The sequence below is a fragment of the Scatophagus argus genome, chromosome 4 (genome assembly GCF_020382885.2).
Source record: "Scatophagus argus isolate fScaArg1 chromosome 4, fScaArg1.pri, whole genome shotgun sequence".
Classification (NCBI taxonomy): Eukaryota; Metazoa; Chordata; class Actinopteri; family Scatophagidae; genus Scatophagus; species Scatophagus argus.
The window spans coordinates 7,635,124-7,661,593 of NC_058496.1; the positions used below are offsets into that span (position 1 = coordinate 7,635,124).

A 26,470-nucleotide genomic window follows, 5' to 3' on the forward strand; every position below is an offset into this window, starting at 1 on the left:
GATTTTTATTATGATCAAGTTAATGGACATAATATACATCTGACTCTGAGACACGTTAATCACTGCGTATAAAAGAATAATGTGTAAAATCTGGATTCTTCAAAGTGTTGGTGCACGTCGGCATTTTGGAATGAAGTGGGTAAATACAGTCGAAAGAAAGCTTTTCTGTGGCGATAGCATTTTGAAACATTCAAATATATACAGCAAAAGATCGATAGAGTCATCACCTTCTCCAGCTGCCTTTTTATAAATATAAATAAAACATCACAGCAATAATGTCTAGCACAATACAACAGACAAGAGACGGGGAGCTACAGTATGGTAGGACTTTAAAACGCAGCGTGAACAGTAGAAAAAACTTGCGGATGCTAGCGTAGATCTCCACATAGTCTTCGTACTCACACAGGCTTCGAGTCTTTGCTTGGCAAAGCTAGATATTTTATGTCTTACTTTTTCCTACCAACAGTTTTAGTTCTTAGTGAGCACTTTTCTTGTGGGCTTTATGTGAAATGATTTTAAAACATCCTTCTCCAAGTCATTCCCATCTGACTGCAGGAAAGCAGAGAAAATGTGTACTTATAGTCGCACACAAGAATTTCAGATTTTGACCTCAGATGGGGTCCACACATATCCACAGACGGTTGAATAAATCAGATCGACTGTGTTAGAGACCGGTCAACTGGTTTATAACAGGGCGATGGGCTTGCTGTTGGCTGGGGTGACCATGTACTGGGAGGACAGGGGATCCTGGGAGGCGTAGGACGTGTAGAGGCCTGTCACTTGTGCGTCTGACAGCGGCAGGTTTGCTCCACTGGAGACAGGAGGGAGGTTGGCTGTTCCCAAGTCACAGTCTGATAGTCGGAGGGGGGAGTTACTGAAGGTACCCAAAGCATCCAGGTTAAAGCTGTCGTCCTTCATTTCCTCCCACAGATTACCTAAGCAGATGGAGAGAGAGGTTAGCGCGCCGATTGCAAAACTTCAATTATCTAACAGACGAAAAAGGAGCTGACGCTTGTTTTACCTTGGAGGGCAAAGTCCATGATGCTTGGGTCCAGTGCATCCACCTCTGTATGTGTATCACCTTGCACGCTGTAGAAATCGTCTGGTGGCTTGCTGGGCTGCTGGCCGACTGGACTGTGGGAAAGGTCAGGGACTGTGTGGAGGGGAGGTGTCTGAGCTGGGGCAGGGGACATGGGGGCCAGGCGGGCCTGAGCTTGGAGCTGGGCCTGAAGCTGATGGTGCTGGTGCATGGGTAAACAGGGCAGGGACAGCGTCACAATAGGCTGAGGCTGCATCTGGGCTGGGACAGGCAGAGGGAGGCCAGTCGGGCAGCTGGGCAGCCTGGTCATGCCAGGCTCTAAAGCCTTACGTCTGCAGTTCTCGGGGCGGTCTGTGATCAGTTTGTCCAGCTCATCTGCAGGATGAAAAAGACACATTATCAGACTAATGATTCATGATTTTTGATGACTAATTGCCTGGTTGGGGAGTAGACCTTTTACATTTGCCAAAATAAGTTTCTGACCAGGGTTAGCCATGCTGCGGCGGATGGCTGGCAGGTCCTTGCGCTTCCACTTCTGCATCTCTTCCTCCATCTTGTCAATTTTAGCAGGGTTCAGTGCCCATAGACAGCCCTTACGGGATGAGCTGCTCGTCTTGTTCTCCACTTTCTCAAAGCATTTGTTTAAGGACAGGTTGTGTCTGACTGAGTTCTTCCATCCATCAGGTGCAGTCTGCACGGAGAGGAGTAGCGTTTAATCAGTCACATTCTTTATCTGCATGCACTCATTCATCCTTTTCTGTAATATTAATGTCATACCTTGAAATAAGGAAAGTGTTCCTTCATAAAGCTATAGATCTCACTGACTGGGAGACTGCCAGTTTTGCTGTTCTTCAGAGCCATGGCAATCAAACAGCTGAAAAGAAAATCATGAGTTGAATGTAATTCAAAGGATATTCAGGCGATTTGGTGGATATTATTTCATTTAACTAAATACATGAGGTCTGACCTGTAGGAATAGATTGGCTTGGGGAAAGACTTGGGTTGCATCTCCTGGTCCTGTGGGGCCAGACGAGGTTGTGTGAATAGACTTTGGTTGGTGAAAGAGACATTGCTATAAAGCCCACCAGCTGAACACTATGACAAGGAGGAGAGAAAGATCAGATGATCATTTGTCTGTTTTTCACTATCAAGCAGTATTCACAACAGAGGAGCATGTAGGCAATAGGAATAAGCACAATCCCAATCGTGAAGATTTAATAACATTTACAACAATTACACTGATGGCAGAGAGTTTGTGATTCAAAGTGTCCCCATTCATTGGCTTTCTATATAAATGTAGTCAGAGGACCACAGTAACCGTGCTGATCCAGTCAGTGTCTTTATGTGTTAATAGTCAGGCACCTGTTGTCCAGTTTGGGTTAGAGAGTACACCTGCTGGGGTGCAGGCTGGTAGACTGAGGTAGGGCATTGGTATCCTGGAGAGGGAAGCCCATTCATGGAGAATGGAGACATCTGCAAAACACATTCAGGGATATTTGACAGTCACTCCTATAGTTATCATAAAACATAACATGCAGAATTTTTTTTTTTTTTTTTTTTTTTTGCAATGCTGCTCAAACTCACACTCCCGCTGTGTGTGTTGACGATGCTGATTCCCAGAGGGCTGTGCTGCATGCTGCTCTGGAGGTGGAGCATGGAGCCTTGACCCGCTGTCATCGTCATGCTGCTCAGCTGAGCTGTGAAATGGAACAGCCAAACTGTTGTTAGACTGAAGGAAAGTTCACTGAAATCTTTCCTCACCTGAAGTGCTTTCTGTTCATTCACACACTTATGCTGTGTTTTCTGAGCTGTGAAGATGTTTGTTGTAACAGCAAAATGGGGCTTAATGGTGGCTGGCTTGCGATGCTCGTAGTACCAAAATATACCACATATAAGCTCAGCAGCAGCTTCTATTTAAAAACAGAATCATGCGGCTACTTAGAACAATTTACAGACTTGAAAACTCTTTTCTGCACAGTTTGCAATTTAACCTTTCAGTATAAAGTCCGTGCATTGATCTTCTAAGTACAATTTCATTATGTTAGGAAAATCTGTTGATCACAATATTAAGAGAGCAGAAGCCCATAACTCACACCTCATGTAATCCCACCATTAATCCCATCTGAATTAATCTCAGAGGTTCACTGTCCCTGTGTTTCAATGTACAATAATTCCAGTGGCAAAAACTGCAATCTCATATTCTTATCCAGTCCAGAAGAATCCAGCAGTCCTGATTCATCCAATCAGGAAGATGATGTGTTTTTTTGAATGTCGCACTGTCACCTCACCTGTCTGTTGCTCCAGCAAGCTGCCCTGGGAGGGCCCGTTACTGTGGCCCCGGCTATCAGCCATCTGCTGCAGTCGGGGCACATCCACAGAGGTGAGCCATGACAGAGACTGCAGGTCCCCAGGGAGGTCCTCCTCCCTCAGCTGGGAGGGGTCCGTGGTCAGAAGCCTTCGAGGGAGAAAGAGGAGGAAGGGGGAGGTTTGAGTATGGGGGGGGGGGGGGGTTAACACGGCTGTCAGCTCAGACGCACTTAAACCAGAAGTGGAATTTAAATCTAAACACTTAATGGAGCATTTTGTCCTTCAAAGTCAAAACCACTGTAATGAGTCTGAATGTGGGGAAACAGATGAAAGCTACTCAGCGAAGGCGTGTATTAGCCATGCCATCCAGGATTTACAATAAGAAGATTAACTACAAGTGTTATTTAGCAGTGGCAGTTTTAATCAACAATGAAGGAGTTAAACAAGCTTTCCATTCAGAGTAAATCATCTGTTGAGATTGTTTTGGGTTTTTTTCTAGGAGCAATCTTTGTTTTTCTTGTTGTTTATACTTTCTGGCTGATGATGAACACAAATTCAAAAAATAGTCCAAAATTCATTTTATGTAGCATGTAATAGATTTTTTTTTCAACCCATAAATTTATAATTGTTGTGCTATAAAATGGAATAAAAGTAGGCTTTCTGTTTAACCAGTGCGCTGCCAGTACCAATAAGCTTTCGGTCATTATGTCTTTTATGTGGCGAACCTTCGAAGAGAAAGAAAGAAAGAAAAGAGAGGAATCCTCTTGAATCCTCTCCAGTCTTCTCCTCACACACGTACTTTCTGTGGAAGGGTTTAGTAATTGGGGTCGCTATGACAACACATACTATTCAGTTACTTTGTGTGTCTGTGGACAGTGTAGGAGTAACCCCCCCCAGCACACACACACACACACACCAAATCTCCTAATAATAAAAAAAAAAATCAACCCTGTGTCAGGTGACCACGCTCTCGCCTTAACCATTGGCTGAATCATAAGTAAACAGCACACGAGATCGTTTGAAACATGGGACAGCAGCACATGTTGCCTGCAACAGTTGGCCTTGTCTATTGAAAAATGATCACCTATTGTGTCCCAAACGACAAATCTGCCCAGTGGCACGTGGCCCTATTGTCTTCCCCAGACCCTTCCTTGATTGTCTCTGTCGTTTCTTTTCTTTACCCGACCCTTGCATTAATCTGTTGGAATGACAGCCCTAACATAAGAGGGACAAATAGGATGCCATCTGCTTCCCTGTCCCTTTCCAGCCTCCTTACTGCCAGCACCACCACCCCCACCCATCCCTCACCCCCCACCTCCCCACCCTCTCCTGTCCTCCCTAAATGGGGAAATCAACGGAGCCTCAGGCCAGAGGGGGTGGAAACGTAGTTTGAGGTCAGGGCTCTGTGTCTCCCGTCTAAATAAGTGACATCACTGCAGCCAGGAATCAGGAGCACACGTCCTCAAACACCTTGCATGCACCAGTAGGTGATTTGCAGTTATTAGCCCCTCGAAGCAGGTGGCATTTTGAAGTTCAACACACTGCAAAGTATCACAGTATCTCAGCTGGAGCTCTGACATTTAGTGTACCTCGTCTTTGTCTCAGCCTTGCGGCTGTTCTTCCACTTTTAACAAAATGAAGAAATGATGTTCAAGCACAACAATCTGAAAGTCTGAGACTTGTTGAATGAAATTACGAGAAATTGCAGAGACTTTTTTCCTTTTGGTTTTGCATAATAAAAACAGAAAAGTGTGCCCACAGTCAAGTTGAATCAAAACAAAGTGCAATACCTGCTTTAGCTGGTCTTTTACACTTTTGATTCACAGATCTATTAAAACTGTCCATTGGAAACTACAGAACAGATGAATCATTGGGTGGTGTTCCCACCTCCCCTCCTGCCTCTCTGTCTACAAGCAGCATAGAAATTGTTCACTGATGCAAAACATGTTGAGTTGGTGTCTCCATGTATCTTCCGAGCCTTCCCAGAGGTTCAACAACACAAAATATTGCACCCCCTCCTCCTACTTCCCCCCCCCCCTTCTAATTGGGAGCCACTTGAGCACACTGGTGACCCTGAGCGCCCAGCCTCCCCCTGAGCCGGCAGGCCAAGAGGCTCAGGCTCTCCGTGTGCCGACAGCGGGAGTGTAAACAGAGCTGATGGTTTCTGACAGATCCATTCAGACTGAAAATCATTTATTCTTCAGGATTTTTTTCTCCTCTCTCTCCTTTTTCATGAATCCCCCCCATGCACAAAAAGAGCTGTCCATCTACCTTTAGTTTAAACATAGAGGGGTTAGACAATTTGTTCCACGGCCATTTGGGAAACACCTTAAAGGGTCTGATTAATAGAAAATATGCCTTTTATCTGCTGGGGCGCCTCAGATTTGATCCAGAGTGTTTTTGACAATTTGCAACAAAAACTAACATGTCGTTTAGTGCTAGAAGATTCTGTAGCTTGTTTGTCTGGATGTTTAGATCGAATCAGAAGTCTCACCTGTAGTCCTGTGGAGACGGATGATGCCCAGCATTCTCAATTATTCCTGACATCCTGGATGTAATTCCACCTTCTATCATTTCCTGGGATATGTGGTAACTCTTCAGTGGAAAAAAAAAAAAGTTAACACACTTTCTGCCCCATTCAGTGTTTGTTCAAACTAAAAGAGACAAGTCATGTAAGAGAAATTATTCCAATATTAATAACATTACTTTGAACAGCAACTTCTTCAGTAAATAAACATGGTGGGACGTGTGCTATTTCTGAAAATAGAAAATTGCTCCATAAAAAAATGCTAAAATTGAACACTCTGTGCTAGGAATAATAAATAATAATAATAATAATAAACCAATTCAAAAATCATTTGATAGCAACATGTAAAATTTCTCTTTGTCATCAGCATGTCTTTGTTGTAGCTGATTCCTAAACGTTAACTCTAACTAGCTTAATTTCATTTAAATAAAAAGACATATAATAAATAGAATAATGCAGCTTGTATTCAATAAGCATTCAGTTCTCGTGTTTGCATGACCTTTTTAACGAGATTTAAATGGCTTATCATTTAGCATGCCTACAGAAAAAAAATGACATAGTTTAAAAATCATTAAAGTGTCAATATTGTCAAAGAAAGACAATAAACGCACAAAGACTGTGATGCTGAAAGAGAGAAATCATAAAAACACTCACCTGTTTTGGATGATATTGAAGGATGTGTAAGCCGGTGGCGAACCTCTGTACTGTATTTCACTGTGCTGCACTTGATTCTCAAAAAACCGTTTTTAAATTTCCCTCTCTGGAGCTGTCCAGCGCTCTGACATGCGCAGTGGAGACTTCAGCGGAACTCCCAGTCGCCCGAGGGGCAGGAGGATCCCATGAGTTTGACAGTTGCTGTTAATGTTAATCCCACACCAAGCAGCGAGATTTTATTTTTCTCTCAGTTTTGGGGGTGACCTTTGCGTTACAGTGCGCTCCTCCACCGCATCCAACGGCAACCCAACACAAGTTTGTTGCAGTAAAAGTCAGGCCATACTCCACCCAGACACTGCAGTCCTGTTATTGGATGATTGTTCAAGAGATAAGATGATATATTTAAAGGAAGCTCCCTGTCTGTCTCACGCCGTCCTGTGCACTTGTCCCTCCAGTGGCTGATGCGCCTCTTGCGTCTTAATAAAACACAAAACACGAGTTCAGGCCTATAAGTCCTGGGAAGGCTAATAGGATGGAAATGGTTATTTTTGTTTTTTTGAGTATTTTGAAAATAGTTAAACCGGACTAAACGCAATAAAAGCAACAAAAAACAACCCCCACACACACCAGGGGTAAACAAACAAACAAACAAAAAAATCAAGAATAATAAAAATTAAATATCCATTTTGCTCCACCAAATCCTCCTGTCAGGTTATTCCCAGTGAGCTCCCTCGATCAGGTCTAAGACGGTGTGAGTCGCTACTTGTGTTGGCATCTGTGTATGTGAGTGTGAACTTTTTTTTTTTCTTTTAGGGAAGTGCTTGTAGATAATTTGCTTCCCGCCGCTGTGGCCGCGTCCTGCTCCTCTCAGCAGTGGGAAAAAGAGCCGGGGAGGCGCGTAGGGAGGGCAGGGGGCCGGTGGGCTGCAGCAGGAGGCGGCAAAGCCTCACACTCGTCTAGAGAGCAGGTTCACCTCACACACACACACACACACACACACAGTGCACGAACCGATCCAGAAAATACCTCCTCACTCAAGCCTAACTGTAAAAATCACGTTAAACATGTGCGTTTCAATAAATTGTATGCAAAATGGCAAATAATTTACATAATAATTCACACATGAAAAATATCATTAAGCATATCTCTTTGTCCTACAACGAGAAAATGGGTGACAGTTTTGATGTGATATTTTTTAAGGATCGTCTGACCTTTTGTTGTTCCTGAACGTCTAGATGAAGGATCAATCTTTATGTGGTATGGAATACAAAGAGAAGTGTGATAAACAAGCTACGTGCCGTCTGTTTTAGGACTTTTTCTACACTTTCTGAGAAAGTCAAAACCATAAAGAGAATTTTAATGAATGGTTTTCCAAATCCCATATTTCACTTTTTTTGTTCTACATTTCCACGGTGCAAAACAGAATAACAAAAGATCCTCCCGGAGAGGATTGTTTAAGTAAATCTGTGCTGAATGAGATAACACAAGCAGGTGTGATCTTTCAGCAGCACACTTGTGAATGTGAAACCTGTTGGAGATTAAAATTTGCGGCCGGAAATTAAGGGTGAATTCCTTCAAGTCTGTAGGGAGGCTGCGGTGACAGCAGTGGGCGATCAGCCCCATGGGACCCTACAGATGGTAAATCGGCCCGTCACAATAGGCACAATCAATGATTACATGCATAAACGTAACGGACAAAAACAAGACCATCCTCAGAGAGCAGATCCTGGAGGTCCTAAAGCCCGCGGGGTTATGATGTGAAGGCACGGGATTCTGCTCATACTGTGTGATGTCCTGTGGGTGAACAGTTGTTGATGGTGATGATGATTGGTCGATTAACAGGAAAATAATCTGCATAATCGTCATGTATAGTTTCAGTTGTGAGGATTTGTGATAGTAAACTGAATATCTTTGGGTTTAGGACAGAAAATAACAAAGTACATTTACTCAAGTACTGTGCTAAATATTGCACTTAGAATTGGCTCTACATTGATCAACATTGGCTCTACATTGATCAACGACAGCACTGGAGCACTGCTGACAGATCAGTGTAATGCAGTGTAACGCTCACAGCAGCACCCACTGCTACGAGTGCTTTCACTTGTGATTCTTTATGTACATTTTGTTGTTGTCTGTTTACTCAAGTTAAGCTTTGAATGCAGGACTTTTGCTTGTAAAGGAATATTTTACATTGCAAGGTTATGAATACTTCTTTCAGAGCTGCTACTCTGATAAAGCAAGCAATTTGATGACACAGGACTGATTGATTGATTGACTAACAGAGAAAATAATTGCAAGATTGATGCTAGTTGCTGCGCTCTTGGATACACAATGTAGGAGCATTGCAATTAAAAAAAAAAGTTGTTTGTGACTGTTTGTTCTTAGTCTGATGGTCATGGCTGTTGTAATTTGTGGTGTTGTTAAGCAATTATCATGTTGCACATGCCTGGCGTGAGTCATAATTTTCTGTTGTTTCTTTACTGCTGCTCACTGCTGTAAATGCAGATGTGTTGATAATCACTTACAAACAGAGTAACTGCCAGACTTTTAATTAAACTCACAGTTCAAATTAATTTCCAACTTGATATGACAGTCATGTAGCTTTGTAATTGTGATTTACACTTTGCATCTGGAATTCCTGGCACCTCACTCATAAAGTTAAGTTAAACTGATGTATTTAAGCAAAGGGAACGTCTCAACTGCAGTGGTAGCGGCAGATCTATGATACTATATCTATACAATAACACAACAACAGACAATATCCGTTATACTTTATAACAGAACAAGAGAACAGATAAGCAGTTTGCAGAAGTGTTGCTTTTTTGGCCTCACATGAGAGGTGTTTTATCATGTCAGTGGTCATTTCAGCAGCTGCATCTTCAGATGTTAGCATGCAGATGTTCAGGTAAGGGTCTTGCAGTTAATGCTGATGAGGATCTACTTTTTAATGATCTACTGTCACAGTGTTCTTGCATTTTGGTTAGGAGCCTGAGGTTGCTGGGCGGACGACCTGTTCCACCTCCAGAGCTACAGTTGACCCCCCCATATGCATTGTGTAAAATGTTTATTTTTGTCCATGTAGTAGGAGGTTTAGTGTCAAGTTAATGGCAATGACCTGTGGGCAGCTCTGAGAGCTTGACCCGACTGTGTGTGAGCACGTGGACTCCCTACAGCTCAGGAACACAGTGGGACGGCTTTCCCTTCTCATGCCTGTTCGGGGCTAATGGGGAAACAAAGGGATCACCGCCTGAGGGTTGGCCTGTGTTTGTAGCCTGTGTTTTTGTCTTGCACCAAGTGTTTACTCAAAACACATCAGCCCCTCTGAGAACGAGGTCAGCTCACCCCTCTAATCTCCTCTGCAGGCAGAGACACAGTGTCCCCCCGAGAACAGCACGTCACCCAAAGTGACCCTCTGGCCACACAGAGGAAGCTGCTGTCAGCCATGCTTAGCCAAGGCACAGCATCAGTGTCCTGCCAAAGACTTTGTTTGCTCACTGAAGCTTCAACCCGAGCACAGCAGAGTGTCCAGACTGTCAGGCCTCAGGTTGCCCTGTCAAAGGTCAGTCAGTCAGTCAGAGACGACATACAACAGGCTTCAGTGTAGTTACACCTCCATGGAGTGAAGACGCAACAAAACGATCAAATTTCACAGCAACATCAGCAGTAAGGTGTTCACTTAACGTTGCTCGTTTATGTGGATCCGTCACATATTTATAGTCAGGAGGGAAAAATTTTTCTTTACAATATTATAATAGTAATAACATTTCAGCCTTCTAAATGAAGCTCAACACTGTTGCATTCATGATGTGACTAAATAAACAAAAAACTCTTATTACATATAATCCCTAGCAACATTTAGCCATGCAAACAGATTCAGTTTTATTCAGAGAAATTTCTCAATTAAATGTAAAGCAGTTCACTCAGGCATTGCTTTGCAGAATGGATCAGAGCACACAGTGCCTAATGCATTGCAATGTTCACATGTCCTTGTAAGTCATGACATTGCATATGTTTTTGTTTCGGTGAAATGACCCTTTAAAATGATTGAGCTCAACATGCTGCAGACTTATCATTGTATCATAAGCTCATTTTAAGTTCACACGAGCAGGCCACTGTACTAAAGTACAAATGTGACATACAGTACTTGTACTTTACCTTAGTATTTCCATTTAATGCTACTTTATACTTGAAATTCAGCCTTCTTTTTACATTTAAATCTTAATATAACAGTCATAGTGGGCATTTTTCTGTACAATTTACTCTTGATGCTACATTTTGCTAACTTTTAAGCAACATTCAAACGCAGCATTTTTTTCTTGCTATGGAGTACTTCCTCAGTGTCACTAATTTTACTTAAGTAAAGGATTTGAATATTTTTTTCTTCACGGTTAAATTTCAAAACCTTGAATTTTCAAGTGTCGGTCAGTATTGGTCAAGGAAAAATCCCCCTGCAGGACCTGTCATCATCACTTCTCTGTCCCACACAGCAGATGACTCCTCCGGACAGACCGCTGGACTTCACAGCCCTATTGTCCTGAGAGATCACAGCAAACTCTATCTTGAAGGTTTAGTGAGGGTAATGGTATTGACCTCTGAGTGACCTGTGTCAACACCAAAGCCTCTGGTCTGAGGCGAGGTCAGTCCCTTTTCAGTGCCCCAAAGGGGCAAGATGGAGCAGAAGTCCTCTTCTTTTTCACAACCAACTGGGTGTAAAAGATCTTCATTTCCAAAAGAGCTCTCAGCAACTTTTTTATGTGTCACAGCAGGCACAGCATGTCCCCTAAGGATGACACTCAGACACTCCTAAGTCAAGTTGTCTGAATTACTGTGCATTTAGTTTTTGCAGTGACCTTTCAGAAGTTGCTCAAGCTGACTAATATTTTATTTCTGGTGTGCAAGCTGGCATTGTGTAAAGAAAATTGTCAAATCAAGTGTAATGCATTAAAATATTTAAAGGTTCAGTACAGATAAAAATGGAACAGAATGAGAAAACACAATCACAAGACCGACACAATGTTATATATTCCTCATGTCTCTTAAGCATGACAGAATAAACATATAAGCGAAAAATTGTCCCATGTGGGGTATGAAGCAACCTCACTGACCCAGCATCTTGGTACTGAAATGATGACGGGGCCCGGGCTTCGTTACGCTGCTCTGAAAAATTAGAATAATGGCCTATGAAAGAGGGAGAGATCCAAAGAAAGGGACAGGGGAAGAAAGAGGGTCTTTGGGAAAAGAGGAATTAGATAGGAAGAGAGGGAGAAATAAAAGGAGGGAAACAGTGAAATGGAGACAAAATAAGTAGTAGAGAAGAAAGAGAGGGGGCAGTAGTGGTGTGATGTGAGTGTTATCATCAGCTCTCATTCTCAGCATGGAATCTATAATGGGAAAATCAACCTCTCTGACTCCTGTGTAATTGGATTTGCCGGGTCTCGTGCTGAATCAGAGCCCAGTGGGTAGCACAAAGCTTGTTAAGATTGGACAAGCATTGCCAGGCTGCTGGGCCCGGGGGAGAGGTGGGGCGACGGCAGAGGTAACCCTGACAACTTTTCTGGAGAGGAAAGTGAATAATTCAAATATGTTGAACACTCAAGTGGTCACCCATCGCAGAGAATCGACTGAAAGCTTTCCAAACATTAAACACTCTATTAATTGGGTGAAACCGGATCTTTTCTCACATTTAGGTCACCAGAGCCAAGAAAGCGGACACCTGTGTTACATCGGAGGGGTGTGTGTTTTCTCATGCTGGTTACCAGGTTACAAATGTAAACACATTTCTACTCCCGTCCAGTCTCTCTGCACAAGGTGAAGCTACTTTAAGGCAAAGTCATTTTTGTATACAAAAGAAAAATGGGTGCTAGTTTTTATTCTTAAAATACTTACATGAAGTTAGAATCCCTATACCGAATCCTCCAACAAATAGTGATGTCTCCTTTAATATATTATCCTTAATATCATCACAACAATTTCAGCAAGTGAGTCAGAAAGTGATTAAACATTTAGCTTAAAGCAAAAATGGATTTATTTAAACTACATAGTAAAACTCATGCAGCTTTGTTCTTGTTGTAGATCAATCCTAATGACTTTGGTGAATCCCTGACTTTTCTCTAGTGTCAGCAACAGGCTGACATTTGCAGTTTCTGTGTCTTAACACTTGTGGATTGTCATTATGTATGTCACCAAATACTGGCTAAACAAATTACTTTTTGGTGCAAACTATCAAATGTTGCTGAAAAACCTGCTGAACGTCAGCATATTGCTTGGCTGATGTTAGCATTAAGGTCAAAACAAATAAGTTTGGGTTTGCATATATTTTGCATATTACACATATTTTTTAATGTCATTTGCAAAGACTACAATAGCAATTAATTATATGATGTACAGTATTTTATGTGAGCTTGTTAGTTGGGTATTGTTTATAACAGAACTTTATGTTGTTGGTCATTTATATTCACATTCTTGTGTAGCCTACATAATAGTCCTTGCTCTTAGGTTTTAGCCCACGCCTATTCCTGTCCAAGTGCATTGAGAACAATGAAAAAAGTCAGATTCTTCATATGTGTACATGCACTCGGCCATAAGGCTGATTCTGATGTTTTACATCACTTGTATCTTGTTTTATGTTGGAGTCTGTGCTCTGTGTTTTACCTGGCTGCAGGGCAAATAAAGTTAAAGTTGAAACTGATGAAGAAGGCCAGTCACAGACTTAAGGGCCATCCTACTGGCTTGAGGGTTTAGGTTTGTCCAGGGACCTTTGTTGGCCTTTGTCATTCCACATCTTTCTTTCCCCTCTCATCTCCACACTGTGCACTCTCTAATACAACCTGCGCCCAAACATTTACTGCTATAATAAGAAGGTTATTTGATCATTGTTTTCACCCAAGCAAAAAATGAGGTAATTGCATTTGGGCATCAACCCAGTAGCGTTTTACTTGTGCGCTAATCACTGGCAGCTCAGACTGCCATTCAAAACAATGGTGCTCCTCTGACCAGCATTGTTACACTGAGTAATAAAGCAGTTGGTGATTAGCCTGTAATGTATCCATCTTATCAAAGTCTGGGGTCTTTAATTGCTCTTGATAGTGATGTAATGGAACTTAGAGAGAGAGAAGGAGAAACAGAGAAGGAGAAAAGAGGGAAGGGGGATGGTTGGATTGGTGTGGTTTGGATCTTGTTTCTGTATCGTTAGGTTACACTCAGTAGAGCAGTAGATACCCAGGTAAGCACTGAATAAGATCTCTGTCCCTCCACCTTCCACGGCATGAATGATTAAGCACACCCGGCCCACAGTGCCCTGAGCCTGGGTCAGGATGATGTGGAGAAGCATATGTGCAGCAAGGCCTACACACAGCATCATTCACACTGCTGCTGCAGCATACCAGATGAATGACCCCTACACAAACCAGGGCACAGGACAGTAAATGTTTGGGTTTTTTTTATTACTATTTCACATCCTGGACATTTGCCAACTAACTGCCAACCATCCAGTGTTTGCAGGTTCACGGATTGTCTCCATGCAAGCAAACACAGGAGGATATTCTCCTCTTGTGTAACTTCTCTGCAGAGGAAAGATTTTTCTGCCCCGGGTTTGGATCCTCGTTGAGATTCTGCATTTGACAGCAGAATAATACAGCTTCAGGAATGCAGGTTTGACTTTCTTTTTGTGTTGTAAAAATTATACTGTGCTCTTTTTGCACCTATATTTTATGTGCTGTCTAAGAGTTTGGTGCAGGAAGCTTGACAGTTCAGTGTTCCTGCATTTTCTGTGAGTGGTATTTTTCCATAGGCAGCTAAGGTTAAAGATGATCTTAGTGATACTGTGTGAGCTAAGATGACTGATCATCTTCTCAAAAAAATGGTTGACATCCATTCTTGACATTCATTGGAGAGATGAGAAGATGGATACTGCTTACATACCAAGTAAAATGTGAAGCTATAGCCAGCAGCCAGGTTAGCTTAGCACAAAGACTGGATTGGTTCAAAGGTAACAAACCAGCCTACCAGCATCTCTAATGTTCACTAATTAATACATTTGATTTTGTTTGTTTAATTGGTGCAAAAACTGAAGTGTAAAAATGACAATTTGATTTCCCATTTGCAGTTTTTGTGTTAAGCTAATCTAAACGGAGGCTGAGTGTAAGTCCATGTTAAAGATATGTAGCATTTCTCATTAAAATGTCTAGAAACAACTGAACGTTTCTTTTATATTTTACTGAGTTGTGTACTTACATTATCTCAAACATTCCCATCAAGTAATATTAAAACCCAAAGAAATCAGTAATTTTATTCAGGGTAACGTTACATTTCATTTGTTTATCTGTCACTGTCCAGGAGAGAGTCAGAATAAGAAAAAAAAAACTCAAATGTAAGGTGAATAAAACTTTACCTTGTGTGTGAACATTTCTGCCTGCCACATAGATTTTTATTTGTGCAGGGTTTTGTTTAAGAACAGCTTCCATTATTCCAGCTTTTGTTTTCTTTTTATTGAGAGACATTTAGCAGCAGAAACTACGTTGAAGCAACTTACGCTGACCTTTTGGGTTAAGAGGAGAAGCATGTGAGAGAATCAGACAGAATCCTCTTTAAGAGGGAGATAGATTTCCTGTTACTTGTTTGGTAAATTGCTGCATCTTAACAGCAACCCCCCCACCCCCATCCCGTCCCGTCCCGTCCCTCTCTAGAGCCACCTCTACTTCTCACACAAATGAGGTCACTCTGTCTCAGGCAACACTGACACTCTAGACCAAGATGAGGGACCATCTCTTAATTAAAATACAATTAGTTGTGCTCTGAGCTAGCAAGGCAATTTACCTGATCTGACAATGGCTTAGTGGACTCATTATATAATCATTCTTTCCGTTGTGCATCAGATGGGGCCGTTTAATTATAACTAGAATTACAACCTAGTTGGTTTGGATTATATGAGGCTAAAAATAACACGTGCATGAGGAAAACTTTTTTTGTATAGTCAGGTGCTTTCTTCAGCTCAGACTGTCTTGTCCTCCTGCGCTGAGAACGCCCAGTCAGTGTTCGGCCTTTCTACCACAGTGTCTTTAGAAACACTTATGCATGCTGCAGACAGCTCTCTTAAAAAGAAATACCTGCAGGACACCAAAAAAAACCTGAAAGGAAAACAACGAGCCTTTAGATTTCACCAGTACACTAAATGAAAACCTGAAACATTAGCACTATTATATCACCAGTGAATTCATTAATCCTCCTCTTGACAGGAGCTTATCTGTCCATGTTATTACTTGTAATACTGTATGGCAGATCCCTAAGTCACGCTGTCCCACCATATTGTCTGCTTGTGCTGCCCTGAGAGAAGTTTGTTCCCATGAAGAAAGGGGGTGTCACAGATACCCCACACCAGCACCACTACCATCACATCGCCAGATTGATTCTGACGTCCAAAAAAGGGTTTCTTCAATGATATTGTTCACCTGTCTCATTGGCTTAAAGTGGGTGGCTGGGAGGGGCAGCTATGGGAAGGGGGTCGGGCGAGGGTTATTGGTGGGGACACAGGGTGAGGGGTATTGTTGAGGAGAGGCCTGAGAGCATTGGGGGTGCGGGCCTGACAGGTGGAAAAAAAACACTCTCATCTGACTAGTCTTCTCTGTCCTACCATGGGGCCCTGTGTGAGCAAAGTAATGAAGTCCAAATTACAGCACAGGATTGCTAAGAACAAGCCTCTATTGTTCACCCTCAGGGCACACTAAATGAGTGTCACAGCAAGCAGCGGGGCACAGACCGTTACTGCACTATTTAGTCTGTCCCGTTGTCTCAAGACGGCCCCGTTTCAGAGGTTCTCAGATCAGACAAATACTGCTCCCCTCTCCGCCCCCTCCTTCGCCTTCACCCTTCCTCTGTACAGCCAACCCCTCCCCAGCTCCTCACCCCAAAATAGGCCAAATCTCCTCTATTGTGTTTCGACTGCCTAGTGTGAAATTCACTGTGACGTTAAATGTTTTCTAATGAATAATTACTGAATGGATATGCAGGGGGAATTTGTGTAATGGATTGTAGACTGCATTTTAAAGACGTCTTTTTTGTCTCTGCTCCGTGGTATTTACAGGACAAAAACACTTGGCCTTTCTCAGAAGAAATGAGGGCCATAGGCGGAGGATAGAGGCAGGGGAGAAGGGGGGAGCGAAGGGCTTTGTGTCAATTAGATCCAATGGATTATCTTTTTTAATGTTTTTACAGAGAGAGTTGAGAATCAAAGGACTTCTGCTTCCAATGGAGAGAGAAAAAAAAATACAAAACCAACAAAAGCTGTGAAAACCTTTGGTCTAAGTGTTGGTGCTGAGAATGCAAAACAGATTGGTGGAATTTTTCCCACTATGCATCTTAAATGTGCCGCTGTTTTGGGCTCCCCGAGTCCATTTGCACACTGTGTTGTGTTTGGTTGGTGCATCAGCTCTAGTGAACTATGGGCTGCCAGCCAAGGTCCCTGTGTGCTGTGTAGCGATCATTAGCTTCTGTCTGTTCGTCTGCACAATCTCAGATCTTTGCTTCAAAGACACAGAGGACCTTCAGACCTCTTATTTCAATAGAATTACAGGGACCATGTTTGTGCTTTTTTCTGGTGCTTTTTTCAGTTTCTTCCTCCCCCACAGAGCCATTTATTCAAACATTCATTCATCCAGCCACATTTGTCAAAATACTAATAATCATTGTTATGCATGCAAAATGTGTTTCACATGTTGTTGTCACTTTGGCAGTTTGCTTCCTCTTAAGTTTAGAACAACAACTAACTTAAATTTATGAAATACTGTGAAGAACTGAATGTGATGTGCTCTTAAGCTGTGCATTTGGCTGCCTTACGCTTGATACAATTTGGTGCACAGGGTCAGCTGGACTTGGAGGGCGCCCTGACGGCCAGAGACCGGGTTGGAATCCAGGATTTTGTCCTTCTGGATGAAACCACAGAGGCGGCCTTCCTTAGCAACCTCAAGAAACGCTTCAGCAAAGACCTCATCTATGTGAGTCCGAGAAAGGACTTCTAAAGAACCTGCTGTTAACAAATGCATAATAATAAGAAATAATATGATCACTTTAACTCATTCTCTTAGACCTACATTGGCACATTGCTCGTGTCTGTCAATCCCTACAAAGAGCTGGACATCTACAATAAGAAACAGATGGAACTCTACAAGGGTGTCAACTTTTTTGAACTTCCTCCACACATGTGAGTGTATTATATGCATGAAAACTGTGCATGTTTCTACATATGTGTGTCTGTCAGCATTTGCACAACTGATTTAAACAATGAAAATCTTTTCTTTCAAGTATTCTTCAGTTCACATTTGAAATATTATGACTGCATCCCTATAGTTATGCCTTGGCAGACAACGCCTACCAAACCATGCTGGCAGAGTTCAACAATCACTTCATCCTCATCTCTGGTGAGAGTGGAGCAGGAAAGACGGAGGCCTCCAAGAAGATTCTGCAGTATTACGCTGTTAGCTGTCCGAGCACCACTTTACTAAACACCGTCAGGGACAAAATGCTCATGTCCAACCCCGTCCTTGAGGTCTGATGGTTACTTTCTTGTAATGACGTACTGAAAAGCAGCATCATGTTAAAATGAATGAGTCTGTATGATGTGTTTCCTCACAGGCTTTCGGCAATGCAAAAACACTGAAAAACGACAACTCAAGTCGATTTGGAAAGTATATGGACATAGAGTTTGACAGCCAGGTAAGAATTAAGGGAGAGATTCACAGAAGAGTTTCCAAGAGATATATTATATTATCAGTCATACATCATCATTAGTTTCATTCAGACTGCACTGAAGTTCTTATAAATGTGTACAGAAACCATAAGCTAAACTCCTCAGCAGCAACTCTTTGCACTGTTATCCAAATATTAGGGGAAAAACACTCAAGGTGCTTTTAGAGTATATATAGTAACTTGTGGTTGAAGTAAGAAATAAAAATGACAAACTAAATTTAACAGTAAATGTTTTGCCTGAATGTTCAGTTTAAATGTAAAAATTAAGATGCCTAAAAAAGGACCCAAAGGGAAGATTTTTAGAATTTTGCTCAAGGGTGAACTTGTTCATCCAAAAACAACAAGAATGAAAAACCAGCTTTCAAGAAGAGGATATTTTCTTCTAGGAAGATTTTTTTTATTTTAAATCCACTCCCTGGACCATATAGGCTGTGTTTTTCCTGCAAGTTGTACAGCTGCTGTCTTTAGGATCATGATGCCCACAGGGGGATGCGGTCGGAGGCCATATCCTGAACTACCTGTTGGAGAAGTCAAGGGTGGTGCATCAGAATCACGGGGAGAGAAACTTCCACATCTTCTACCAGCTAGTGGAGGGAGGAGAGGAGGACCTCCTGCAGCAGCTGGGCCTGAAGAGAGACTCTCAGCATTACAACTATCTAACCCAAGTATGTATAACACTGTGGGCCTGTTTTAATAATATAACATTTATGTCTTGTGAATATTTATGAGACTATAGAAAACCTGTGGCTACATTTGCTGTTCCTGGCAGGGAGAGTGTGCAACTGTGTCTTCCATAAATGACAGAAATGACTGGAAAACAGTCAAAAATGCTCTGCAAATCATCAACATCAATAAGATCAACACGAACGTAAGTTGGAGGCTGTTGCTGATGCTCTGATTTAAAACATTCACTCTTCCCTACTAGTTTTGCGCTCACTCACAAATTTTCTGTTCAGCACTTGTTTGGGATTATCGCCAGCGTTCTCCACTTGGGGAATGTTAAGTTTGACTCCGACAGTAAAGGCCATGTCCTCCTGAACAACAGTGCAGAGCTGTGCTGGGTCTCAAATGTAAGAAAATAGAAAGGAAATAAAAGAATATCCAGAATCTTTACATAAAGTCAAAGAATAAACTCACTTGATGTTATTTTCCCCTGTAGCTACTTGGAGTTGATGCTCACAGTCTTCAAGAGGGACTCACGTACAGGAAGATTGAAGCAAGACAAGATCACGTAGGTGCATGCATGTTAAGATAGCTTTCATTTATGACAAGGTTATTTTTCTAGTTAAACTTTGAATGTCATGTTTGAAATTTAGCTTTGATGTGTTTCACTGTGAAGGTCCTCAGCCCTTTCACAAATGATCATGCCATCTATGCCAGAGATGCCCTGGCCAAAGCCATCTATGGACAGACCTTCACCTGGCTGGTCAACAGGATCAATGAGTCCATAGAGAACAAGGTGACAGGAAGAGTGTGAGATACATGACAAATCCCAGACAGTGAGGATTTTTCTGATTTTACTGACATTTATGGCTTTGTACTTTTCATCAGGACTCTTCAAGGAAAACTGTAATAGGGCTCTTGGACATCTATGGATTTGAGGTTTTCTATGTTAACAGGTAGAAAGAAATATTTCCTGTTATTAAAATGTTGTTTTGATTCAGTTTGATACCCTGATGAAGGCTGGTTTATTGACTTTGTTTTATCCAAAATGAGTTTTTCTCAATATACATTGTGAAAATTTCATGACTTTCTGAATAATTCTCCTGTGATGATTTTTACTCAGCTTTTTTGTGATTCTTTTCCTCAGTTTTGAGCAGTTCTGTATAAACTACTGCAATGAGAAGCTGCAGCAGCTTTTTATCCAGTTGACACTGAAGGCTGAGCAGGAAGAATATGAAGCAGAGGATATTGAGGTAATCTTGTAAACCCCAAACAAAAACGTAATGAATCACTGACTATGATACAGCATGTTTACATTAATTGGTGTTGAATAGAGTCCCAGCCACAGTTTTGTTTTTTATCATTTTCCCCGCAGTGGGAGCCGGTGCAGTTCTTCAACAACAAGATCATCTGTGACCTGGTTGAGGAGAAACACAGAGGAATTATATCAATATTGGTGTGTTTTTGCTGGAATAGAAATAGTATAATATAATACACTGGAGTGCAATGCAGTATAAACGTGTGTTAACAATGATCCTGCAGGATGAGGAGTGTTTAAGGCCAGGAGACGCCACAGATCTCACCTTCCTGGAGAGACTAGAAGAAAAGATGGGAAATCACCCCCACTTTGTCACGTGAGTTGAAACCCACCCTTAATTTTCTCACACATCCACCTACAGAATATCTAAGAGATGTTTAATTGCTTTAGAAATTACATAATGATGTGGCAACTGGACACCAATCATATCTGCTTTTATCTGACTTGCACAAATGATAATTAACAGTTTGTTTTAATTAAATACAAACTCCATCTAGATGATATTATGTAATTCAAAGCTGCCCCTCAACACGCTATTCGTCAGCACTCTGTTGGCTGGTGTCGTGAGCGAGGCGACAGTGAGCCAATAGAAGCAGAGGATTAGGATTGATTTGCAAGGCCTCTCATTTGTCATCCCTCCATCTCTCTCCACCTCTTTGGCTGCAGGCACAAACTGGCTGACAAAATGACACGTAAAACTCTGGAGAGGGGAGATTTCCGCCTCTTGCATTATGCTGGCGAGGTCACCTACTGTGTTGTGGGTAAAAGAAAACACAGCGGCAGGCCCTGTTACTCAAACATCATTTTACATTTTTAACCAACTAACAGCCATTTTTATGTTGTCTTTTTGTGATATTGTAGGTTTCCTGGACAAAAACAATGACCTATTATATAGAAACATAAAAGATGTAAGTCTGCAAGTTAATATTTTATATTAGCACAGAGTGTATTAATTTATTGTTTATTGTTCAAAAAATAAATTATATTCATTGGTCTTTTTTCAGAGCAGAAATTTTTGACTTGAATTATAACACTGCCGTCTGTTGTGAAAAAGCTCCACATGTCCCCACTGGCCATGCTGGAATAATACACAAGGGCAATGCAGGATATTTGGTAAACAATGTTTTACACGTTGTGGTAAACTGGTGCTTTATGATCTATGTGTGATATACTTCCTTCTCATAGCTGATCTGTCAGTCTAAAAATGCCATAGTCAGAGAGTGCTTCTCCGTTATGGATCGAGACAGCAGGCGAAGACCAGAAACGGTGAGTGCTCACAATGTTTGACCCCTCAACCTCCATATCCTTCAAATGTGTCTGTGGAGGACTTTTTGGCATCGAATCAACATTTCAGCCCACATTATAAAACAATATTCATCAGGAAAATATTCTTATTCTCTCCATATATTCAGAAAAAAAAAAACCTGAGAACCCCTTCTACAAATAGGACATCAAATAATACAAACTACCACTAACTATCCCTAAATGATTAACGGTGCTCATTAATAAAACACATAAGACTGTGGCTCATAGTGAACATACTGTATGTGATACATGTTTTCATACTTTTTGAAAAGGGAAAAAAATGTGTATAATGTAGAAGTTAGAAAGAGGAATGAATAAATCAATAAGTGGTGTAGATGGAGTGACCACTGAGACAAAGACAGGTCATTTTCTGTCTGTCAGTGGCAGTCTGACTGTGTCATCGTTAAGCCATATGCATCTGACAGATGAACTGTTGGGGATTATGACCCTTGTGTTGTGTCTGTAGGTGGCGACCCAGTTTAAGAGCAGCCTGCTGAAGCTGACAGAGATCCTCATGGCTAAAGAGGCCTGGTACATACGCTGTCTAAAATCAAACGAGTCCAAGCATCCAGGTACTTTGACTGATAGAAGGCACGTGCAGCTGTTTTGATAACAGGGTGGAAATGTTTGAACTGAATCCTCTTTCACACAAACGCAGGTCAGCTTGATGAGGCGCTGATCAGGCACCAGGTGAAGTACCTGGGTCTGATGGAGCACCTCCGGGTCAGACGAGCTGGCTTTGCATACAGACGCAAATATGAGGTCTTCTTAAAGAGGTATGAAGGGCCACAGAGCCTGGACCTTATGCTTGATTTTCAAATTATAAACCTCACTTTAAGCAGTTCCTCTCCAGTGCTGAGTGGTTGTTTTTTCCAGATATAAACCCCTGTGTCCTGCCACCTGGCCTCACTGGAGAGGAGTGCCTGCTGATGGAGTGGAAGTGCTGGTGCAATATCTGGGCTACTTGCCAAATGAGTACAAAATGGGACGGTGAGGACAGGGTTTCCGTGTGTTTCACTTAAAGCCAGGAGACACCGAAAACAGTTTTATTTTTTCCTTTTCTTATAGCACCAAAATATTCATCCGTCATCCGAGGACACTTTACGCCACAGAGGATGCCTTTGAGAAATGTAAACATGAACTGGGTGAGTACAGATGAATTGTTTGTCATTAATTTCAGTCATTTTGAGTTTCGCCGTGTTTCAATATTGTGCTCTGAATGTGCAGCAACGAGGCTGCAGGCCAAATACAAAGGATACAGAGCAAAGGGTGAATTCAAAAAACAGAAAGAAGCAGGTAAATGCCAAAACACATGACACGGACCAAATGCACTATGCTCTTTTATAATGTGATTAAAGGACATTTACACATTATTTTATTTTATTTTTTTCTTCTTTTTTCTTCAGCCACTAAGATTGAAACTTGCTGGAGAGGAGTGCAGGCGAGGAAGGAGAGAGACAAGAGAGCCTGGGCTGTAAAAGTCATCAAGAAGTAAGAAAGAAGATGACACTCACTTGTTGTTAAGGTGACTGTCACATCTTAACCAACACAATATTTTAAAATCAATTTTAGATTCATCAAAGGTTACATGAACAGAGGGCAAGCAAAAAGCACCGATAACTCGGAGTACCTGGCCTTTGTGAGACAAAGTTACTTGAACAGGCTCAAAGGAAATCTGCCAAAGACCGTTCTGGACAAAACAACCTGGTTATCACCTCCTTCTGTCCTCACAGAGGTACAACAGTTGCTTAACTTCATTTTCAGATAGCTTAAATGTGAACTAACATTTTATTTGTCCGTGTTTTTGTTCTTGCTAGACATCAGAGATGCTGCGTAAGCTTCACTACCGTCTTATGGTGCGGAAGTATGTGAGAGGTATCACACCCCAGAGGAAAGCACAGGTAAAAGCATGTCATCTAGGCCTGGATCATCATATGGTCTTTCTGTAAAAATCTGATTTAGATTTTTTTTGTCCCTCCAGCTTCAACTGAAGCTTGTTACCAGCTCCATCTTCAAGGACAAAAAGGACAGTTATCCGCAGAGTGTTGCTCAACCTTTTGTGGACACCAGAGTCAGTAAGTCTCACACGCATTCCCCCAGTGCCATTTTCTTTTGAACAGTCATTTTTCATTTAATTTTTATTTCATTCAAGGCGAACAAGACATAAACATGAGGGTTCTCCAGCTGATTCGCAATGAGCGCATTAAGGTATTAAAATGTACAGCATTTCATCAAACAATACAGCATTACATCAAACACAAACCACTGTGTTGTATTCTGCGTTTCTGCAGTACAGCGTCCCGATAGTTAAATACGACAGGAACGGTTTCAAACCAAGGCCACGACAGCTCATCCTCACCCAGACAGCTGCCTATGTGATAGATGAAGCCAAGATCAAACAGAGAGTGCTGTACACCTCCCTCAAAGGTCAGGACAACATCATATTATAGATTTCACCTGCAACTGGGGATGTTTTCATATTGGCCTTCATATTGACTGTAATCTACTCATGCAGGTATTTCAGTCAGTAACTTGACTGATAGCATCATCGTATTCCACATAACATGTGAGGACCCTAAACAGAAGGTAAGTGGATATACATGACATGTAGCAGATAATTGGGCTCTTCAGAACTGCCTCATTTTCTGCCTTGGATGACAATATGACACTGAGAAAATGTATTTATTGTTTGGTGCAACAAACTGAGTATGATGTTTTGTTTTTAGTACTAATTAAAAGAGATAAAGGCAGCTTCTTTATCCTACTGATTGTTATTGAAAGGAATCATTACTTTGTACATTGTTGAATCATACAGTCTTGAAAGATTTTCCTGAAGCCACATACAAAATGATATTTTTCTAATCAAGGTTCCATCTGTAGGACTGTATATGGTTTTGTTATTGTTTCAGGGGGACCTTGTAATGCAGTGCGAGCACTTGTTTGAGTTCTTGACCAAACTCTGCATCATTGCTAACAAACAGAATGCAATCAAAGTGATTCAGGGCAGGTGAGTCTGCGTTTCAGAGAGAACTGAAGAGGTTGGATTTGTTATGTGCTTCCTTCTAAAACACTTGTGTGTGTCTGTGATGATTCTCAGCATCAAGATTGAAATCCAGGCAGGCAAAGAGAGTGCAGTGGACTTCAGTAGTGGACAGGAACCAATGGTATACAAGGCCAAGAATGGACACCTCATGGTGGTGAGATGAGTGTTGTTATATGAAGAGTGTGCGCACTGCTCTGCTCTAAAATGAATCAAAAGGGATACAACATGGGTCAAGCTGTTTGTCGCTGCAGGTTGCCACTCGAGCTCGGACACGGTAACGTGTGGGGTTGAGAAGACACACAAGAAGCCCCTGCATATTTCATCAAGAGTCCCCCAAGGGGAGATCAACATGTCTGAAGGAAACACATCTGACCAGAAACAGCAGCTCTTTAGAAACCCTGAATGAACTTGTTTTGTTGTACACTGCACATTTCTCATCTGTACTCATCAATATACACTCTATATTAAACTCTGAGAGGAGGTTAAAGTTTTAACATGATTCTGTATACAGCAAACACACACTGGACTATAAGTTAAACATTTAAATCTACAATACTCTTTTAATATGCAAAACAGTCAACATTATTCAAACTGCTTCAAAGAATGTGTACTTCTAATTTCTGAAAATGAAGCCATATGTGTCATAATTTTGTATGGTCACTGATAATGGGAATATGCAAATTAAAAACCGAACAAAAGAATATTTGTAGAAATTTATTTGTGATAAAGTATGTATAAATATAAAACATACATATATGTTCACTTCTGTACAACAGACCTACAAGTACTGTGATTGTTAGACAATTCAACTCAAAGCTATTGTGTGCAAACAGTACATTCTCTGATGAATGCTGCGATGAAGGACAGGTCTAATTTCTCTCCCTGTTAGAAGCTTGTAGACAGGATTCCCTTCCTGCCAGGGGGATCTCCAGTTACAGTCGTTCACTCCAACCTCAGCATCCATCATTCAATCACCCCAGTACATTTAACACGTCAGGTCACAGCTCAAGTTCCCTCCACTGAAAATAATGATCACTGGAGTGATGTGAAAATGCACAAATGTTAAAACTAAAATATAGCAGAAGCACTACAGTGAAATGTTGCATCCATCTACGATATCTTAACTGTATCAAAAATTATTACATTTTAAAAAGGTTTAATTGCTATTATCTGAAGGCTACAGAATTGCCTTGTAGCATCCTCTAAGACAGACCTGGGCAAACTGTTCCACAAAGGGCCGGTGTGGCTGCAGGTTTTCTTTCCAACCAAGTAGCAGCACACCAGACTTGACTCATTTAATCAACTGATCTCTGTCTTCAGACAGTTGATTGGTCAAACTGTGTGCTCTTGGTTGGTTGGAGCAAAAACCCGCAGCCACACCGGCCCTTTGTGCCCAGGTCTGCTCTAAGAGTAAAGCAGTGCCACCATGTGGCCCCATTGTATACAACTCCCTGTTAATCCACTGATGACTTTAACAGTGGAATGCAGAGATAGAGTTGTTTGTCTTAGAACTTTCTGCAAGCAAGACTTTCTGCTCTGAAGTACATATGGTTAATGTTGTGAAATAGTTACACTTTGGTTAGTTTTAGGTGCCAAGTCTGCTTGGTTAGGTTTAGGAAAACACTTGGGTTTGGGTTAAAAAGTTAATATTTGATTTCACACATGACGTAAACAGTCTTCTGGGTGAAAATTTTGCATTTTGAACTGTTCATGCACCCTGACCTCCTCCCTATGTAGATTTTGTTTTGCTCTTCATACAATGTTACCTGACCTTCTAAAGGCTTTCAGACAGAAAGGTCTAAAAGCAAACTTCTGTCACGTGTCAGTGGACCCGTCAGAACCACAGTGAGGACAAGCAAAAATTATGTACTTTGA

The 26,470-nt window shown here is 41.6% G+C and overlaps 2 protein-coding genes across 2 annotated transcripts; one reads left to right on the forward strand and one right to left on the reverse strand.

Moving 5' to 3' along the window:
* Window positions 1-534: 534 nt before the first annotated feature.
* On the reverse strand, window positions 535-7,258 carry foxn4 (forkhead box N4). The gene is made up of 10 exons (XM_046387334.1): window positions 6,528-7,258; window positions 5,841-5,941; window positions 3,328-3,494; window positions 2,624-2,736; window positions 2,402-2,512; window positions 2,007-2,134; window positions 1,817-1,913; window positions 1,523-1,730; window positions 1,022-1,414; window positions 535-935 (listed from the first exon to the last, which is right to left on the reverse strand). The coding sequence occupies exons 2-10, from the start codon at window positions 5,918-5,920 to the stop codon at window positions 685-687; spliced, it is 1,548 nt and encodes a 515-aa protein (XP_046243290.1). The 5' UTR covers window positions 5,921-5,941; window positions 6,528-7,258; the 3' UTR covers window positions 535-684.
* An 8,898-nt stretch (window positions 7,259-16,156) lies between these two features.
* On the forward strand, window positions 16,157-25,733 carry myo1ha (myosin IHa). The gene is made up of 32 exons (XM_046386123.1): window positions 16,157-16,168; window positions 17,381-17,515; window positions 17,606-17,721; window positions 17,868-18,066; window positions 18,153-18,233; window positions 18,752-18,931; window positions 19,036-19,134; window positions 19,223-19,336; window positions 19,426-19,497; window positions 19,606-19,725; window positions 19,818-19,885; window positions 20,077-20,182; window positions 20,305-20,385; window positions 20,472-20,563; window positions 20,914-21,008; window positions 21,109-21,155; window positions 21,433-21,513; window positions 22,019-22,124; window positions 22,211-22,328; window positions 22,429-22,542; window positions 22,621-22,697; window positions 22,780-22,848; window positions 22,959-23,043; window positions 23,125-23,287; window positions 23,370-23,453; window positions 23,534-23,627; window positions 23,705-23,760; window positions 23,844-23,979; window positions 24,068-24,138; window positions 24,462-24,559; window positions 24,650-24,749; window positions 24,847-25,733. Exons 1-32 carry the CDS (start codon window positions 16,157-16,159, stop codon window positions 24,871-24,873), a joined length of 3,096 nt encoding a protein of 1,031 aa, XP_046242079.1. The 3' UTR covers window positions 24,874-25,733.
* Window positions 25,734-26,470: the final 737 nt, after the last annotated feature.